The 21,208-nt window shown below is 46.3% G+C and overlaps 1 protein-coding gene across 1 annotated transcript in view; it reads left to right on the top strand.

Annotated features, from left to right (window-relative positions):
• Ankh (ANKH inorganic pyrophosphate transport regulator) overlaps window positions 1–8,144 on the top strand; it is a 138,128-nt gene extending 129,984 nt beyond the window's left edge. Inside the window, exons 9-12 of the mRNA XM_006979988.4 lie at window positions 857–986; window positions 3,637–3,760; window positions 4,300–4,399; window positions 6,201–8,144. Of these exons, the coding sequence (XP_006980050.1) occupies window positions 857–986; window positions 3,637–3,760; window positions 4,300–4,399; window positions 6,201–6,314 (468 nt within the window). The 3' untranslated portion in view covers window positions 6,315–8,144. The remainder of the gene's footprint in view (window positions 1–856; window positions 987–3,636; window positions 3,761–4,299; window positions 4,400–6,200) is intronic.
• The last annotated feature ends 13,064 nt before the right edge of the window (window positions 8,145–21,208 follow it).

Genomic DNA, 21,208 nt, shown 5'->3' with positions numbered 1-21,208 from the left:
TTCCTGTCTGTGGGCCTCAACGGCTTTCTGTGAGCTGAGGAAAAGGCAGGTCCCCTGCCTGGAGTCCCCAGAACTGTGCCCTCAGCCATACGAGGCACCATTTCTCCTTACCCAGAGACTGATCTGCTCTGATAACTGAAGGGAAACAATCCCAAGCCATGCAGAAGGACAGTGTATGAACTGCTCCCAGCTGACTTCAGCCAGCCTCCCAGGGCCGTGCTTCCCCACTTCCTAATCTGAGGGGAAGGGAAGTGGAAAGTGAGTTCTGCATTTCTGTCAGATTGGGCTCCTTTTGCTGGAGCTAACTAAACTTTCATACCTGCCCATCTGCTTTCCCAGCATTCCAGAGTCTGTGGTTGTTGTTCCTTCCTTTACCCTTGTAACATTAAAACTTAGCAGGTTACAGATGACTCTGCATGTCAGTGTGGCAGACAACACCCGAACACTTTCAGATCACAGTCTAGTATTTTGCTAAGGCTGTAAATGGTGTATTAATGGGCATGTCCGCCCAGAACTGACTGAGTGAGCCATGGAAGAGCCTGGCTAAGCCTCAGTGAAAGCAAAGTGGTCTCCTTTCCTAGTCCAGTTATCCATGCAGATGTCACCTACAGTGGATGTGCCACACTGGCTATCCTCATGGGGTACATGCAGCAAGTGGACCGGTGCCCCCCACTGGCAGGTGAGAGCAAGGCAGGAATGTGTAGCTGCAAGCCTGGAATACCAGCTGGATGCCCAATGAGCATGTTCACCATCTTCTAGAACACTTAGAGACCGTGTCAGACCTGACCTTTTCATTTCACTTGTGTATGCCTTCTCCTCACAACCTTGTTCAATGTTGTCCTGCCCCACCCTCCAGCTCTGCTTTGTAATGTTCTGGACCCCCAACGTCTCTGAGAAGATTTTGATAGACATCATTGGAGTAGACTTCGCCTTCGCAGAACTCTGCGTCATTCCTCTGCGCATCTTCTCCTTCTTCCCAGTACCAGGTAAGGAGCAGGGGATGAACGTTTCCACTTTATCCTCCCGCCCAATGGAATCACATCACCAGCGAAAGTATAATTACTTCGCTCTGTGCTAGGAGGATGCAAAGACACCAGCCAGCAGGCTAACCACCCTACAAATGACTCAAACAGCACAGCTTATTTTTTGTAAGCTCCAAACACAATTAAAGGAAGTAGAACCACAGGGGCAGTGGGTGGAATTTGTGAGAAACAGTTGACCTGTCCTCTATCTTGATTATTGGGGTTCCTCAAATCTGTGCGTTCCTCATAGAGCATACACCAGAGAACCAGTTTTATAGTAGGCTAATCTTCAGAGTTAAAAGAAAAGTAAAATGAATGAGCTTACTGCTACAACCTGAAGATGAACTGAGAAAGAAAAAGACACTTAGAAAAGAAGACAAGGTCCAAATGGCTCTTGGCCAACAATGATGTCAAACCATACAGCAGAGGAAAGCTGACTCAGTGTTGTGAGGGTGCCTGAGCTGATGGGCAAGAAAGGCGGGCTGTGGGCTGAGTGATCAGGAAGCATCAGCTATTGCTATCGCAGTCGTTTATCTGTGCTCCGGAAGTATATTCCATCTCTAAAGGTCATCTGCTAACCCGGTAACCTGTGAGAAGCAAGAACAAAGCCTCAGGAATCAGTTACTGAGAGGGAGACCTTTGTACATTTGCTTCTGCTCTTTGAAACGCTATACTGAATGCATGGCAACTAGTCAAAAAATATACAAAGCTTCGAGTGTAGCCGTATGCTCGGTTTAGTCCACAGCAAGAGGCAGGCACACAGGACCGGAGGGAGGGAGGAAAGAAAGGACGCCTCGGAACTGTTAGGGTGGAAGTCAGAGTGAAAAGTCCACACTTAAGAAAAACTGTGATTTTTTTTCCCTTTTTTTTTTCTTTTTTTCTTTTTTGTATGTTTTAGTCTGTTTTGTCCTATTCTGGTTTGCTTGTTTTTCTTTTCTTATTTCATTTATTATTATTATTTTTTAGAGAAAGAAAGGATGTGGATTTGGGAGGGTGGAGAAGATCCAGGAGGAATTTGGAGAATAGAAACCACAATCAGAAATATGGGGAGGGGGGGAAATCCATTTAAAAACAAAAAGAGATATGAGCAGGGCCAAGGGCATGCCATCTAGCCACATGTCGGGCAACAAGCAGCCCCTCCCTACAGAGGCCCCCGAGCCTCTGGAGGCCAGTTCTTAAGGCTGCCATCTTCTGAACTGGGACAGGAGTGAAGGGATTGACAAAAGACTTGGGGCTGCGTTGGGTGGACTGGCTGAGCAAGCTTTAGGAAGCTGACGGCAGCTGGCGAAGGCAGCCATTGAGGACCCGACACGTGCAGTTCACCTTCCCTCGCAGTGATATGAAGGGGGCTGGAGACGCAAGCACAGGGGGGACCAGGTGGTCTCCTGGGTGGAGGTGAGCTCTTCTTGGTGGCCCGCGGTCTCAACTCTGCTGCCTTCTTGTACAATGAAAAGCTCAACAGCCGTCAGGCCCCAATGGTCCTTAGCAGTGTTAGATTTGGGCATCAGATCAGCACCCATCATGACTCTTGCCCTCTCCCTTGGCCAAACTGAAGCGGAGCTATCTTTCCCTTAAGAGAAGAAAATAAGCCTCATCCATTTTACGTTGTTACACCCCCCCCCCCCCCCGCGTGGAAGGCAGAATGCACTGTTAGACCAAGAAGACGGAAAAGTTGTGAATGGTGCTCAGTGGTAGAGTACTTTCCTAGCGTGTTGAGACCCTGGGTTCAACCCTCAGCACTACAAGGAGAAAAGAAAAAAAACGGCAGGTTCTTCATCACACAGACCAGTCCTGGAAGTAAGAGTTACCCGAGAGTAAGCGTATCTTCTCCAGGAGACTTTGCTGGCATTGCCTAAACGGGGTCAGGGCGCTTCTTCCCAGCCAGCGCCAAGGTCTGTGTTCTGCACAGCTGTGTCTTTCAGTTGTGCATGTGCTGTCCACCTGGTCCTTCCTTCACATTCAATCTGGATGCCCAGCGCGGGTGTGGGAAATAATGTGCGGTGCCATTGTGCAATGGCAACAGAATGAGTGAGCAGCGGCACTGTGACAGGAGGGAGAAAGGAAAACGGCCCAGGGTGGGGTAGTCCGGCCTAAGGCATAGTGGGAGATGGGGACAAGGTCATTCTCCTTTCTCCGCTGTTCCCGTCCCCTCTGTCCTCTCGGACAGAAGGGTGACAGCCTCTGCTCCCAGCTTCTCTGCTCACCCAGCATCAGCGTTGCCTCTTTTCTAGAAGCTTTCCCCCTAGAAGAGGGTGGGTGGTCAGAGCTAGACTCGGGGGAGAGGCGCAGGGCTGGGCCATCCTGGGAATAGCCAGGCCCACCAGAACAACAGCGATCCCAGTGGAACAAGGCAGCAGCTGCCTACCGCTGGCCGCCTAGACACAGGACTGGGGAGGCGGGAAGCTGGGTAGGAAAGGAGCCTGACCCCAGCGAGGCTCCAAAGCAGGAATCAGTAACCACAGGAAGACAGTGACCAGGCCTGAGTCACAGCAGCATGGCCAGGAGTTCCTGCCAGCCGTCATTTCTTAGAGTTGCTCTCCTGGGCCCACAGCGGAGGGTGGGATGAAGCAGGGTGGTAACAAGCCCCACAGCTGACAAGTCCTCTCCTCAACAGTGACTGTGAGGGCCCATCTCACTGGATGGTTGATGACACTTAAGAAAACCTTCGTCCTGGCTCCCAGCTCAGTGCTGCGGATCATCGTCCTCATCACCAGCCTCGTGGTCCTGCCTTACCTGGGGTATGTGTTTGCAGCGTTTGGCATAGCTATGTGGCTGCGAGTCCTCTGCCCTGAAGTCTTCTGTCTAGAGGATTAAAGCTGCATAACCAACTGAAATCCCCAAGTATATTAGAGCGGGAAGTTCAGGGTGCTTTGTCTGCCTGCACCAGTGTGCCTTGAGATCTACACTAGCCTGGACACAGGTGATGCTCAGGGCTCACTTCCTGCGGTGAGGAATGTGCAAAGCCATGGGAGGAGGAAGGCCCTGCCCTCAGAACTCCTTTTCTCTAGTGACGGGGACACAGACTGGTCTCTAGGGCTGAGATGATAGCAATGGACTAGGAGCTGACAGCTCTGCCCTAAGTCACAGGGGTCCACCACAAAGATGGATGACTGGTAGGTACTGTCCTGAACCCAGTGGATGGAGGACACCATTGCTCTGTCCCTCACTGCTCTGTGGCAGTCCTAGTTTTAAGCAGTATCAGTTGAGTTTGTCATCAACTTGATCATGTCATGACTTGGTTTTAACAGACAGAATGTCTTTGTGTTCTCATTTCCAGGGTGCATGGAGCCACATTAGGTGTGGGCTCCCTTCTAGCAGGGTTTGTGGGAGAATCTACCATGGTTGCCATTGCTGCGTGCTATGTCTATAGGAAACAGGTGAGAACCTCTGGTCACAACTTTGGGGACAAGGAGGACCTCTCTCTGCCTTCACAGATAATTTCCCTTATCAGCTCTCTCTCAGGAAATCCATTCTAATCCTGCTGGGCTACCTTACCCCTTCCACACCACACCCACTCTGTTATATAGACCCTTAACCTGAAAGCACAGAGCTAGTCTGTCCTGAAGGCAGAGTATTCAAACTGTTTGGGGCATATTTATCTGAGGAAAGAAATATATGTACCCCATGAAGTTTGGACACCCTGCCTTCAGCTTTCCTCAGATCTCTTCTGAAGTTCTCTGGGATCTAAGGGCCCATGTTATTCACCTAGATGAGATTAACCAGGGAGTGAATATAGACAGATGGAAGGAGCCCAAGGCAGATCTTGGCATATCAATGCTTTCAGGCTGGGGGTTACAAAGGAACAAACCTGCTAAGAAAAGCCCAGGGAAGCAATCAGGAGAGCCCAGGGATGGATGATGGAATTCATTGTGAAGGGTAGACTTCAGGGGAGAAGGGGTCACGTGCCTCATGGCCTAGGGGGTCGGAAGAAAAGGGTGAAAATGTTGAAGACTGTTGAGTATAGACAACTCTTTTGAGTTGTTTTGCTCTGAAGAGGAGAGGGCTATAAATGTGATTTCAGAAAGCCAGTTAAGATGAAATTGAGTGAAGTGTTTGCTTTGGGGACGCACCCAATGAATGGGATACTAGTGGGAGAAGGACAGCAGAGCCAGTTGGTCAAGTGCATACCGAGGGGGTTGGGCAGCTGATGGGAATCCCCATTCAATTTGGGGGACAGTCCTGGGAGCTCTTCTGGTTGCTTTTGCTTGGGTCAGTTAAGTAAAAAGCCAAGTTGCCCCTGACAACAGGCCATGATGAAGGCCAGAAGACAGAGAAGGGCGTGTGAAAGCCTGAGCTAGCCTGAGCTAGCCAGGAGAGTAAAGAGTGAAGGGCTGGGAGAGCAGGCTGGGAAGGCCTTGCCACAGAGGACAGCCCCCCTGAAGTGGGCACTGCAGCACAGGACTTCTTGGGGGCCCCCAGCCACATTGGCATTTCCTGCTGAGACTGGAGATTTGAGCCTGAGGTCAGAGTTCTCTCTGGCAAATAGGACTCAAGAAGAGCAAGAAAGAATGTCGTTGTAATTGCTGAGTGTTCCATTTACATCACAAGGGAGGGGTGAGAAGCCAGGACCAGCATGGGCAGAGCAGTGATGGGAGCCAGGTTCTGAGGAGGAAGTCCTGCGAGAGGCAGGCGGAAGTAGAAGTCCTCTCCCTTGGATCTGCTGCCTAGAGCTTTGATAACACAAGGTCCACATGGGCCCAGAAATGACTGAGTGGTGACTGACTGCCAAAAAGGCACCTTCTGCAAGGACAAAGCAGCATGGCAGAGAGGCCACCAGGAATTAGGATGTGCAGTGAGCAGGACAGAGTGAAGCCAGAGCTGTCACAGGGGACACCAACCAATGACAGATGGAAGGACTAGTCTAGAACATAAGAGTCAAAGCTCGGGGCTTCAGCAGGACACGGGAGAAGCAAAGCCTCCATTTGAAAGGGCTGTAGGGAGCTGGCATCCAAGGCTACATTCCAGAGTGACAGCAAGGATATGGAGGACAGGGTCCCCCAAAGTACCTAGCACTGTGTGCCAGATACACAACAGGTACGTGAATAACCACAGTGAAAGGAATACATTGAACTAGATCCATCCTGGGTCAGGATGCCTCAAACCCTAAATCCCCGCTCACAGTACTGCTATGGTGTGTCCTGTCCACACACCCACTCTGATGTGTCTTCTTTTATCTAGAAAAAGAAGATGGAGAATGAGTCAGCCACCGAGGGGGAAGACTCAGCAATGACCGACATGCCTCCCGCAGAGGAGGTGACGGACATCGTAGAGATGAGGGAGGAAAACGAGTAAGCACAGGCCGCCAGGGCCCGTGCAGGGACGCTCAAGACAACAGCACCATCTCTTTCTTCCTCCTCCCCGCAAGTTGTCTTCTGAGTTTTAATTTTTATTTTTGGTTATGAAAGAGGCCTTGATTTAAAGGTTTCGTATAAATTCTCTAGCATACTGGGTATGCTCACAGATGTGGGGACCTAAAGAAAGGTCTTGACTGTCACTTTGTAAACACAGAACCGCTGACTTCATGCCCCTGCTTCTTAAAAACCCAAAAGATAGAGCCACCTCTTGGTCGACGTTTCTACTCCCTTGGACAATCTCCACTTTGGAACCAAAGGACTTGGGCTGTGCCGTTGCCTCTCGGGTCAGACTCTTTCCTGTCCGTGTTCGCCTCGTAAGAATCAACGGGTTGAATGAAACCCAGCCTCTTCTGACTTGCTCCCCAAGACTGTGGCTGTAACAGTGATGTGACCTGGTGCCCATCACACCCCTCCCACTTTGGGGTCCTGAACTATCTACCACACACACCAGTGAGCCACAGGCTGCAGCCCAGAGTCTCCCTGCTCCCAGACGAAGAGCTGAGGGTCACATTGGGCCGGCAGAAAGGAAATTTAATCTCCTGTAGAAATTGGATCAGAGTCGCAGATGGACTTGATCATCAGCATCTCGCGTTGTTTTCCTGGTTTCCCTGAGTTGCCGCCCACCCCACCCCCCACTCCCCACAGTGTATATACATGAGCTGACTTTCCAGGGGTGTCACGGAAGTGCCCCTCCAAGTGTCAGCGTCCTTCCGCATGACTTTCCCCGAAGGCTTGCTTTTCACTCGCCTTCCCTGAAGATGGCACTAGATCAAGAGAAGTGGAGCATTCTAACTGTCCATTTCGTTCTTTACAGTGAGCAGAGCTTTAAGTCGTAATCTAGCAGTCTAATGCCAGGTTCCTGTCTCGTAACTTCTGATGTAGATGCGTTGCCTGTTCCTGCCGTTTGTAGTCACGGCCCAGCAGGACAGGCAACTGAGTGTGCTATGGTACTCCCCTCCACACCATAAAGCAAGACATTTTATAAACAAGTATCAAAGTCACTATGTGATACCCCTGAAATAGTGCATTGGAAATCCATTTAGTGCAGTATATTTTTCTAAGTTTTGGAAAGCGGGTTTTTTCCTTTAAAAAAAAAAATTATGGATACAGTTCACTAAATTCCTGATTTAGTCAAAATAACTAGACTGAAAGAACCTAAACAAAACAAATATTTTAAAGATATAAATATATGCTGTATATGTTATGTAATTTATTTTAGGCTATAATACATTTCCTATTTTCGCATTTTCAATAAAATGTCTCTAATACAATTCAGTGATTGCCTACGTGCTCCACATACCTGCAGCTCACTCATGTTGTATGTTGTACCAGTGACCGTTGTATGTCACAACCATCTTACAAAGCCCTTTGTCTATGAATGGATGGGCCTGTAGATGCCAAGGAAACACTTTTTCATGATGGGCAACCTACAGAGAAAATAAGCCCCTTGAGCAGACAAGTAAAGGTTGGAAGGGCAAAGGAAAATGGAAAGAGAAGGCAGATCTCTTGTGTTTATTTTTTCAGTGTTGTGTAATCCTCATGTTAAGACTGGAAGGGCAAGGGTTGGCTGTCAGCTACACCGGCTTGCATTCCCATTTCTGGATACCCAATGTCCTTCCTCCGTGCCCACCGTGGGAACAAGTCCTTTGTGCTCCCGTAGTGCTTGTTGGTGATTTCAGGGGCAGATCTGAAAAGGTAACTTCAAAGTCTTAATTGTATTGGCTTTTTAAAGTACATGACTAGACAATTAAACAGCAGTATTTTTTAACACGTGTGGCTATGTTCATGCTTCTGGGGTTGGAGCTTAAGTATCAGACTGCAAAAGCAAAATCCTTTCCCTCTAAATTTAAGAAAGAGCAGCTAGTGGCTCTCCATTGTGCAGTTCGAACATGTGGCTTTAAGTCCAAAGCCACCTCACTTGATCAAGGTGGAAAAGGTCCCTGAAAACCCAGGATGTAGTGCCAGCCCAGGCCTCTGCAATGGAGCTGCAATTCTGCCGGATTTGTTCAGACCTTCATCTTCTGGTGAGGGCAGGCTTCTTCACGCATTACCTTCTCCTGGCCTGTGTGTCTCCTGACATTCCAAGCTGCCATGCCGTTGTGGTCAAACCAAGAATTCCATAGTCTGGACCTGGGGTCTGGAATGGGGAAGGGGTCACTCTCTGCTTCCCAAAGGCATTAGAGCAGCCTACTTCACCAGCCTAGTGTTATTTCAAACACTTTGCTCAGCCGAGAAACAGAAAAGGACCATGCCTGTGAAATCCCCTTGTCGAGGACTGCGGGAAGACCAGGTCTGGCTTTCTCAAGGTTAAGCAACTGTAGACAATTACAACCTAAAGTTGCAAGGGCCTGAGGCAGGTTTCCATCTGAATACTGCGAAGTCAGCCTTTCTAGAGTGAGGGTTCTCTGGAAGGAAGCAGGGAGGACTGTTTTCCTGAGGGGTGACAGGGGGTCACTCTAAGTGCACACCTGCCATTTGCTCTGCCCTTGTTTACTGGGTCCTGGCACACAAGGCATCTCTAAGGCACCCGGGAACTGAGTAAACAGGATTGCTGTGACTCACGGCAGGACAAGCCTGCCACTGCAGGCCAGGGAGTGTTGAGGCTTGCAGCTGGCAGGAAACTTGCCACCGAGGACTCTTTCATTGGAAAGGCCACTTGTTTGCATGTGTGGGTAACAGCTGGTCAGTCACCCCCTACTGCCCTGGTGGGCTTCTCTCACACCACAGGTACTCCTCTCTCATTTGAGGCCTTCTGTTTTTTGGCATTCGCTGATGGCTTTCCTTGGCGATGTCCGTGGAGGGCCTCAGAAATGAAAACACTTACTATTGGTTTAAGCTGCGTTAGGAGGCGGAGTGAACTTGGCCTGCAGTAGTTTCAGCACATCAACTTTCAAGGACTCTGGGCATTGCATCCCTGCAATGCAGCCCCCTTCTGCCCCTGGCAAGATTGAGACAATTACACACCTCAATCATGGGAACGGTTACTCCATCTTTATCTTTAAAGAAGGAATTAAACCGCTCCCTTAGCGCAGGCCTGAGTGTGGGTGTGTGTATGCCTGCTCTGGAGATAAATCTCAGGGTTAGTCCGACACACCCTCCACTGAGCTACACTCCTAGCTCCCAGCTCTCCCACCCTCCTACCTGTTCTGTTTGGGGATATTTTCTTCTGAAATGGGCAGAGGGAAAAGAACTCTCTTCTAGCTTCACCACATTCTCCCCAGACTGAAACGAGAGTGAGTTATGTGTTACAAAATAGGAAAGACCAATATTCTTGTAATTATTTATGTTTAGGGTTGGGGGGGGTTGTTTTGTTTTTCTCTGTGTAGCCCTGGCTGTCCTGGAACTCACTACGTAGACCAAGATGACCTGGAACTCACAGAGATCCTCCTGTCTCTGCTTCCTGAATGCTGGGACCTTCACATCTGACCTCTTGTCATTAAATTGTTACCTGGAGAAATGTTTTTTGGTACTGATTTTTTTCCCCCTGCTTCAGTAAAACTCTCAATAGAGTGTGACAGAACATTACGTGCTGGTATGTGATGACCAGGCAGGTGGCAGACCTAGAGTACTGCAAGAGAGCTAACTGCCGAACTCAGAAGGGAACCTCTGGGCACCATCAGGAGGGGTCTTCTGTGTTCTCAACGCCGCCCCACACTTGCAGAGCCAGAAGTACAATGCGGGCTCTGGTCTGGTAGGACCTGGGAAGGTGAGGTGGGTGACGTCGGGGTTACCTGTGCAAACCGGGTGATTTCTGTCCGCACTGCCACACAGCCCCTACACAGGGCTCTTTTATAGAAAGCATCTGAAGCATCAGAAAGCATAGTTTTGAGCAGTGTATCTGGAAACCACCAGAGATGCTTCTCTGTGTGGTTACTCGGAGCCTCTATTTCTGTCATTCCAAGTAGCAAAACATCAGGTGACTCATCAGATGATCTAACCGCACATGAAACAGGATGTAGTAGAAATCTGAAGAAAAAAACGCAAGAAAGCCAGCCCGGGTGCCTGCTCATTCAAAGGCTGGCCACTAAAATTAACACCCCAAAGCTAAGCAGGAAAGAAAGGGGCCCGGAACCCAAACAACCCAAACTACACTTAGAAGTCAGGAAACACAACTAATTGCATAGTTTACTGACTGATCTCAAAAGGGAAAATAACGAGAAGACAGAGACTTGAAACTTCATTTTTTTTTCCCCCTCGCAAGATGGAAGGTCTGTTGTTAGCTCTGCTAACTGATGTGGCTCCCTGCTGGGAAAAGCACCTCCATCAAAGAAAACAAATTCTCGGCCAAGTACAAGTGGTTCCAGAATTGTAACTAGTGCCTTCAAAAATTTTAGTAATAAATTTTTAAGGTTTTTATTTAGTACCCGTCTTTGAGTATGTATACTTTAGTGAGTTGTGTACACAATACAGAGTCTGAAATCACTGTCTTGCTTCCTTGCAAACAAAGGGGGTCACTTTATGAACCTGGGGCTCAAATTCTGTTGCCCAAGTTGGAAGCCATCAAGACCCATCAATCTTGTCTTTGACCCCCATCGCTCGTTAAGTGGATGCTGGGGACCCGAACTCTTATCCTCATGATTTCAGGGTAAGCCCTCTGAACCGCTAAGCTCTCTCTCCAGTCCACTGATAATTTTTTCTCCTTCATTTGCAATCAATCAACCAGAATCTCTCAAAACCTGTGTGGAGGAGAGATGCACTTTGATAGCTGCCGGATACACATGGATGGATTTAGTGAATGTTGTCAGATAGTACCTCCTTTCAGTAAGGTCATGTAGCTCCAAGTGCCCTTTACCAGCAAGACTAGACATCCACTTCTGCCTAAACAAACGTCAACCAAATACACACACTGAAACAACATGCAAGAACTGGGAGTCTTTTTACACCCAAAGTAAGAGTTCCTTGATGTACAAGGAGGAGATGAGGACAGACCAGCTAAAACTGGTTCTAACACAGCAGCAGTCAAGTCCCACTGTTTCTTCTGGTCAAGAGGATAAAAATCTCTGGCCTGGGCAGAGGCCTAACATCTAAGTTACCCAACACGTCAGAGTGAACACAGTCCAGCGGGTCTACCACCTGGGAGCACACCAGGAAGGTGGAGCACCCACAAGAAGGCAGACTCACCTTAAGCCAAGCTTAAGAGATAAGGGAAATAAATACCTTTCATGAGATACTTTTACTTCCCAGAATCCCAGCCCCCTAGCACAGTCCCTCTAAGCTGCCTTGCGGCTTAGCTGCGTTCTTACATCAAAAGGTACAACTTCCCCATTTTTCTGTCTCCGTTAAAAGACTGGCAAGAAGCGAAGTACGTTTTCTCCAGTACTTCGGGATTCCATGCTTTTTCTCTAAAGCTCTCTCCCCACCATGTGGCTGTCTGCTGCAGTGTGGCAGGGCTTTCTTCCTTCTCTTTCTCCTGGAGGCAACCACTGAGATTTACAGCTTGCCTGCTCTGGGAGTTTTCTTTTTTAAACTTGTAAAACTGTCCTCAAGCTTCCATTTGATCCATTTTTAATAAAACTCTCATTAAGGAGACAAAGAACCCCAAGAGGGTACTCCAGGTCCTTTCACTTTGAGTCAACCTTGATTTTTGACTTTCAAACTCTCCTGCCTTCTAATTCTTTAATCAGCAGAAAAAATGAACCTTTCCTACACCCTAGACAGCATCAGCTGCTATACAGTATATAACTTCATGGAAATTCAGTGTCATGCACAGTGGTGGTTGCTATAAATGTCAGAAACACGTTTCCAACCATGAGTCCAGGAAAGGCAGCCTTTGGAGCTGCAGAACGTTGTTAGGTCAGGAGGACTCTGGATCCTGGGTGTAAGGCTGTGAAATTCCAAGACCCCTATTTGCATGAACCAACTCCTGAAGGTGAAGGTCATACCACCTTCATGTCGTAGAGCAGATTCAGGGTATACACCACAGGAGCTAGCACTCCACACAGTGTCTGTCATGTCACCACGAAGCAGGCTCATTACCCCCGGGGGTGCCACATCTATATGGTCTTGGAGGCAAGTACCTTGTTCCAGTTTGCTTTGCTCTGTGGTCTCCTACTGAAGTGACCATCTAAAGCTGGTATGGTAAGGTGTCAGAGCTCCAGAAACCTGAGAGTCACACTTGAGGTTCTGTCCCCCACCAGCACACCCTCCTTCGCTCCCTGAAGGGAAGCTTCCAGCCTAGAGGCCTGGAGCCCAGAGCAGAGCCTTCCACCCTTCTCTGGCCTCTGATCATCTGCCCACTCACGGTCTAGGCTCCTTCCTGCCCCAACATTTCATGTATGATCCAGTTTTAGAACACAGTATGCAATTTGACAGTGGGAAAGTGGCCTCATTCCTAAGGTCGGACCACGACCAGCAATGCACATTTCCTGCTCTAATGAGATCCAGACTGGGAACCACTCCTCACACACGCTACGCTGTCCGCTTAAGCCTTTCAGCTTCACAGCACCCTGCAGACTAAAGTGCCCGTGTAGAACTAGGTTCTTCGTAGTTTCTGGATTTTCCTATCCTAATCATTGGTCTGGTCACTCACCAGCCACTTGATTTTGTAATCTTAACTACGGTTTCCTCATTTTTCAAATTTACGTATTAAGTTTGGCCCTTTGCCTCAGTAGCTAAAATCTCCAAGCAAGAGATTTCCCCCCCCCCAACTTCCTGTCATAGTTAAATGATCTACTTTACTTCAGATATTTTTCTGCATTATGGTTTTTATTTCCCACCACTTTAGGCATACTGACAGTCCTTCTCTGAACTCTCTTCCAGTTTTTCTCTGCCCTACTCATGATATGCAAGTCCCAAAGTTGCTCAGGACTGAGAAGAAAACCTGCCAACTCCTGCCATCTGAAGTCTGGTCCACAGTCTTTGAGGGAAAAGCCCTTTGACATCATAACCCAAACGATGACTTTTTCATATTCCTCATGCTGTATTGTTTTGTTTTGAGATGGTCTCATTAACTTACCTAGGATGGCCTACAACTCCCAACCCTCCTGCTCCAGCTTTCCAAATGCTGACTGTAGACACGTCATCATGCCCATTGCATTTCTGAAGCACTAAGAGGTCATGTTCTTTGCTTCCACCAAGGACCTGGGACCTATGTGTCTTCCCATCTGGCTAGAGTCAAGGTGAGTTCAGCATCTGGCCATCCTGAAGACAATTTGGAGATGCACTGCCCAAGTGGCAGGAGTTTCCCTCCTCGAAGAATGGCACCACAGGGAAAGTCTACACGACTCTCCTATTTCCATGACATCCCTGTCTAGATGAGTCGCATGCCTCACCTACGCGCACGCACGCACACGCGCGCGCGCGCGCGCGCGCGCGCGCGCACACACACACACACACACACACACACACACACACATACACAATCAAGGTCCCATTAACCCTGTCCTACCTCCTAATGCCTCTCACGTCATCCCTTCCTGTGTCTTAGCTCAGGAGTCCTGGGGAGCCAGCCACCCTCTTCTGAGTTATCCTTTCTGACAGTACCAAGGGCAGCACTGGATGGAGGTAGGCAAGCCACTGTGTAGCTCATCCCGCTCCTGTTACTCCACGATTCTTACGTTTTATTTTAAAATGTATTCACTTTCAACTTGTTTTTTTTTTTGGTGGGGGTGTTACCAAAGGACAACTTGCAGGAGTCAGTTCTCTCCCTCCACCATGTGCGTCATCAGGCTAGGTGTGGGCTGGGTGTGGGCCTCTAGAACAGCCTTTTATCCAGGCGCAGGTGTCCTCAGGACCAGGATGTCACCAACTGGTATTTTGTGTCCTCCGCCCTGCACACCCATTACTGGCACACACACATACACTGCTTTACCTCATGTACTACAGAGAAAGTTCTGGAATCTACTAGGATGGCCAGTACATTGATTTTCTGGGCTGGTCCTTCTACTCTAGGTGCTGAGGGTCTATAAAGCTTGAACTGACACTTCATGTCCATAAGGGCACAAAAGCAAAAGAGAGTTCACGAGATCATCCTTTCAAGTCGGTGCACTGTCCAGCCTGGCAGACGCCAGGCAGGACGGGGCTAAGCGGCGAACGTCTTCATTTGGCTCAGAGCTGGCCGTGTCAGTAACAAGACTGGCTGGAGACAAAGGGTCATCTTCAGGCTGCTCCGTCATCGGACTGCTGGGTGTCACTGGATTCTGAGGAGCTTACAAGGAGGAAGCATTAGCACACCAAGGCAGCTGTCAATGAAAGGCCTGAACTGGGGAAAGGGTGAAGGACAGGAGGGTCCCTGACTGGACCCCAAGAGGAGAGAATGTGAGCTAAGCCTTGGCCAGGCCCAGGGGGTGGGCTGGCTTGGGGCAGTACTTGTTGTAAGTTAAGATCTTGGTTGGCTCTGTCTCTTGCCTCCTTCCTCAGATTCCAACTGTAGAGAGCCAAGGCTGTCGGCAATGAGTTGGAGCACTCTCTCATTCAAGATACAAAGGGTTTTTTTTTGTTGTTTGTTTGTTTTGTTTCCTGTCAGTAACATGGGAGAGGGAGGGAGGGAGGGAGGGAGGGAGGGAAAGAGGAGAGAGGGAGGGAGAGGGGGAGGGGGAGGGGGAGGGGGAGGGGGAGAGAGAGAGAGAGAGAGAGAGAGAGAGAGAGAGAGAGAGAGAGAGAGAGAGAGAGAGAGAGAGAGAGAAAGTTTCTGGGCTATAGGCTGCTGGATGGAGGCATGGACCCACTGCCTCCCAGAGTCAGCAGAGAGCATGGCTCCCAGCACTGGTGGTGAATTACCTCTGCCATGTTGGGAAGCTGAGATGGGCGGAGTCAGCAGCCAAAGCTGCTGTTTCAGTCCTCGCCATGCTACAGTTTACAGCAACAGATTCACAAAAAGACTGTTTATAGTATGTGTAAAAATGTACACAGGCTTAGAAGAGAGAAAAGGGAATATATACAGTTATATAAAGAAATCATTTTAAAAAATAAAGTTTTTAAAGAGACAGTAAAAATAATATAAAAACAAGCCATGTAAAGATGGATTTTACACAGGGAATCTGGATTGTGTTGTCATTGGGATTTTTAACCACAGAAAGACATTTGATTGAAAAGGCTGCTAAGTTAAACCAATACATATATATATATATGGTATCTTGACTTCAAAATTTATGTCTAAGGATATATTGCTTTGGAAAAGAGATTCTGCTTTTGTTTCCACAGAAGACAAGAACCTATGGATTGCTTCCAGGCTAATATGATTTGATCAAGGAAGGCCCACCGAGAGGTCTCCAGATGATTCAACATCCAAAACAGCTTCAAGGCAACTGGCTCAGAGAATGCAGCATCACAGACTACTCCAGTCAGGACTTGACCATAATTCTTAATTTTCTCAGGATCCCCATAAGATTGCTAGCACCCTCAAGTAGCAGGAAGTAGTATGAGAAGCTATGTCCAAATTCCCAAAATATTGTTTATAAATGTTTATTTTTATTTAAAGGGGGTTGATTATCACTGCAATCTCTTTCTAAAAGAAGAATTGGGGATATGATATAGAAATGTAGGATATAGATATGATAGGATAAAAAGGTAGATTATTGAATCTTCTTTTAAAGAGCAACAAATTGTTTAAAATACTTTACATTGCTATGGATTTTAGTTTATTGCAACAAATTTAGAGTTAATTTTGTTATACTGTATGTATATTCTACTCTTGCTTAAGGTATTATATTTGTGCAGCTCATTTGAAACTGCGATATATAATTAGGAAATGCAGATAATTAGCTATGACAATAAAATTTATAGTCATGTTAGTTAAGTTTTTAGGTAAAGATATATTTCAATTAGGTAGGTAATCTTCAAACACTTCAAAGACCTAGAGAATATGGCATTTAAAATGTTTTAAAAACTTAGACTTTCCTGGACAATGAGACAGATCTGCTCCTGGAAGCACCAATTTACTTCAAAGAGGAAGATGGGCATCGAAGACACTCCATATGGAGTTTATCTTCTTCTTGGCAGAACTGGCCATTTGGGCAAGAAACTGCTCTTGCCTGGACTGCTTGACAAAATGTTGTATAGGCTAGACATGCAGTACCCATTGAAAAATGACCACTACATTTTGCCAAAACAAGACAAGATGGTTCTTCAGATTCCCGCTTCACAGAGGAGACTGCCAAATATTCTACAGGGCACAGGGAGAAGTAGCTAAAAAAATTCTAGGTCTACAGGCTGAAGATGGATGCCCCAATGTTGCAGAGGAACTTTGGGTGACTGTCCAGGCAGCCAGCTGTCTCTCTCATTCTAGATTGTTGGAAGTTGCTTACAATGCTCTCCCTTGTTTACTTATATCCTTCTGGGGTCTTTGATGTAGTTGAAGGCTAGATAGTTATAATTTTCCTTGGTCATGATAAAAGATAAATTAGATATGAAACTTTAGACTCACAAATATAGGATAGATTATTTTCTTTAATTTTGCTAAATACAAATAGACTAGATATTGTAACTATAATTCTTGCTTGATAACTGTTTTGTTATATGTAATTTTACTATGTTAAAGTTAAAACCTTCCTTTTGATTAGACAGAAAGGGGAAGTGCTGTGGAATGTCTTTCTGTATGCTGTTACTATGTATTGTTATGATTGGTTAATAAAGAAGCTGCTCTGGCCTATGGCAAGTCAGGTTATAGCAGGAAATCCAAGACAGAGACAGGAAGGAGAATGGCAGAGGAGAGATGAGAGCCAGCCACCCAAGCAGCAACACATAATGGGATGCAGGTAAATCTACAAAACATGTGCGTTAATTTAAGATATAAGAGCTAGCTAGCAAGAGGCTTGCCATAGACCATGCAATTAGTAATTAATACAAGCCTCTGAGTAATTATTTTGTAAGTGGCTGCAGAAACACAGGACCTGGGCAGGACTGGAGAAACTTCTGACTACATGAGCCAAACTATGTATGGTCAAGACAAAGAAAGATTTAGGGAGGATCAGTTATTTACCTAAGCCAAACTCATCTTGCTTAGAGTAGGCAGTGAAACTGTTTTTCCAACCCAGATCCATGGCCAAAACTCTGGACCTCTAGGCACTATGCTGATCACATCATGTCTTCTAACTTCAGCACTGTCCAGTAACACTACATCAAATCTTAACCCCTCTGACCCAAAAGCAGTGACATGTCTGGGTTGACTTCAGCACGAGCTAGGCCTTCAACAGGATGCCAGGAAGTTCAAGCGCAGGTCCCAGACTGCCACGGTCCTTAAAAGCAGATGCTTAACCACAGCAACAAAGCAGGCTTTGGAGTTTTCTAAGTTTATTTTTAGTTGTTTTCACAATCCTTGGCATCTGTGTGTACTAAAGGGATCAAAAGCAAAGACCCAGAGTAGGCTCAGCCTCAAACAGTGAAGACAAGAGGCAAATGACAGGAAACTTTCACCCCCATGTGCTCGGCATCTAAAATAAGTTCACAAGTAGGAAATAAGAGATCAAGAGCCCAAACTGCCCACAGCTTAGGGGGCATGGTTTTCAGGGCAATGGACATCTGACCAACACTGCCATGCCAGTGTGCAAAGAGCAGACTTGGCTATCAAGCAGACAAGAGCACAGCCAAGTTCATAAGAGCAGTCTCCTGTCACAATGATCCCCATGAAAGAAAAACACCCTCCCCACAGGTAGAATCTAAGACTAGGCCACCAACCTCCTGGAGCTGCTAAAATGCAGGTAACCAGGCCACAGCCCATTCACAGACAACTGGAAACGAAAGGGAGTTCCTTACATAAGATCATCTTGGCTACTCTGAAGTCACAGCATTGCAGTGGCTGCTGTGTTCCCATAAGGACTACCATATTTTTAGCACCATTGATTTTTGTTGCAGATCAAGGCAATTCCCAGTAGATAAATGAAAGCTAATCACAAAATTTATTTTGAGGTTCCAAATTAAGGGTCAAGCACCCATGGTTACTAAGAAAATAATGACCAAGACTGGATAGTTTGAGTTCAATATCCTTTTCTTGTACTGACTTATGTGTTACTGACTTGTGAAAAAACAGCAGAGGGCATAGAACTAGATCCTAAACCACTGACTCTGAAGATTTCATGGCTCATGAATGTCTTCACTCACATCCATTCAACTGCTGCTTGGCTAAGTGCCAGATCCCCCTATCTCTCTGAAAGATAAAATAAAAGGTTTCCTAAAATAGTTAATTTGGGGGGCAGGAGTTGATAGAATATATTGTTATTATTCATTAACTCTTATATTCTCTTATAATTTAATCACGGGTCTGTTGGGCATCTGCTGCTTTTGTTTTTATATAGTGTGGCAGCTAGTGTTAATTGACAACAGAATCTAGACTCCCATGGGACATGAACCTCTTGGGCTTGCCTGCAGATGGCCTTGACTGCTTTCACTGAGGTAAGAGAATCCATTCACCATGATGGCACTTTGTCCTGGCTAGGGACATGGACTGTATAAATGGAGAAAGGAGTAGGCAGCAGCATGCTTTGTGTTTCTGCCTGCAGATGTCATGTGACTAGCTATTTCAAGGTCCTGCCACCTGACTTCTCTGCCATGATGGATCCTTGAACAGTGAGCTAAAATAAAATCTTTTCCTAAGTTGCTTGTCACAGCTTTTTATTACAGCAACAAGAAAAGAAACTAACACATATATCATTTTAAAGTGCATTCTAAAGCCAGTTCATCCTTCAGCTCACCTCTCACAGTTCCCTAGACTTTCTTAAAACTGTAAATTGACATTGTACCCCACCTCTGCCAAACTGGGGATCTGGTGTTTCTTTCAGATGAAAAGTACACAGTGGAGGCTTTCTATTTCTACTGCGGTTATTGCTTTTTTAAGAAACAACAGATCTTACAGCAAAGCTATCTATTTTATGTACACCTACAAGCAAGATTCCTCAGTGGTTTATGCTCCTAAAAATACGCTCCAGCCTTCAACAGGGAATACCTGCAAAGTAATGCTTAAGAAAAAAGATAGGGAACTGATAAAACTAAACGTTTTCAAAAGACGACACAGCAGGAAGTATATGTCAGTCCTGCACGTGGATTCACCATTAGAGGTTCATCATTGGCGCTACATCACCTCAAAAACACCTAGACAACCGTCACAAAAACAAGACTACTGGTTCTTAGGTAGAGAGCACATGTGGTGAGTGGGAGGGACAGGAAGGATAGCACAGAGCCACTTCAGAAATCAAAACGAAAAGCTTCAACACAAAAGCTCACAAATGCGCCTAGCATGGTGGCAATACCTAGAATCACAGCTCTCAAGAGGTGAAAGCTGGGGGATGACTGTGTCTCAAAAAGTCAAAATCAATCAACTAAATTAACAACAAAACAAAATGAAAAAACAAAGATATTCTTCTAACAGAAGTTTTATCAATCCATATGGTATGAGATTTTACTTAGTAAGTCCTAAAACTGGAAGGAAAAAATACACAAAACGACATGCAATGTCGTTTTCCTTCAAGAAAAAGCTCATCAGACATCCTGAATATCGTGTAGTATAATCTAAGTGTCAGCGGCTAGACAGGAAAACAGGATGGTTTCTTCTCTGTGCAGGTAGAGAATTTCCTTACACGTACAGGAGGAAATGCAACTATCTCAGATCCAACTCTAAGTTCGGGGCACTAATGCTGCCATCATGACACATGCATGTGTCAACCAACAGGTGTTGCACATCCGCAACCAGTGCAGGTGAGTGAGAAAATCTGAAAATATTCTGAAAAGGCAACATTAACTTTATGGGACATAATACAGGGAAACTGTACCTAACAATGTCACACACAAGAACAAGACAGTACTATTACATATAAAGATGTTCCTAGAAGTCCAGTTCAAGTTCACTAAGATTAGAATTGTCTTTAAAGTGTAGATAAGCATGAGTATTACCAAGAACGTCACTAACATTCTATAGCGATGTCAGCCCAATGGACAGCTTAAAGGTACCCACAGGGCACATATCACTCACGCTGGGAATTATCTAAACATTTCAAGTTCTGCTTTCAAAACTGTTCAAACATGGATGCCAGGCATTTCCTACTATTTAATTACAAACAATAAAATAAAGTGTCAAAGTCAACAGTAAGCCATCATTATTTTAACTTGGCTGCTAGGTGCCTCCTCACCCAAGGGTACCATAGCATTTCACAGTGAAAACACCGAGTCTTTCTAACATAGTCCCATACATTCAGAATGGCATTTGATGCTAGCATTCTAATGAATAAATAGTTAACAAAATGTGGTGATTTTACTTATGAGGCAATGGAAGAAATACTACATCAAGGGTCTGATTGGTTTGTATATCCTGAGTTATTTTTTTAAGACAATTTTTAATGAAATGACAATTTATATTTTAAAGGGTTGTTCTGCCTCCCAAAACAAGTTGCTTATTATCTATATGAAACTGGATCAAATTAAGGGTCTTAACTATCATAAAATAAGTTCAACACACCCCAATAACACCACCAACAAATGTTAAGCCAATTTGGGTGCTACAGATGGAATCCTAAAGAGGGATGTGTGTAGTCCCCATGAACAAAGGCCAAGGGCTATGGCCCTCGAGGGAAACAAAGGCCACGAGGAAACCCATGCTGAGCACCTCTCCCCATCACCCGTGTCCGAGTCAGGACCACTACGTGTGGCACACACACAGACCTATCGAAGCCAGCACAGCGGCCTCCTCCTAGCTGCCCAAGCAGCTCCAATGTACTTTGGCATTGCTTACCACATGCTTCTGCTTTGACTTGCCTATCTGACATCCCAGATAGTTGGCTCTCTCTCATCTTGTCACAGGATGAGTTACATGAGTTTGGCAGTTCGTGAGATCTTCCTGAAAGGGGCAAAGTAGGACCAGCAGCCAGCTCAGCCCCACATCAACTTACGTGACAGTTTTGATATCCA

This window comes from Peromyscus maniculatus, chromosome 15, assembly GCF_049852395.1.
Source record: "Peromyscus maniculatus bairdii isolate BWxNUB_F1_BW_parent chromosome 15, HU_Pman_BW_mat_3.1, whole genome shotgun sequence".
Lineage (NCBI taxonomy): Eukaryota > Metazoa > Chordata > Mammalia > Rodentia > Cricetidae > Peromyscus > Peromyscus maniculatus.
This window is presented reverse-complemented; position numbering and strand designations above follow the sequence as displayed.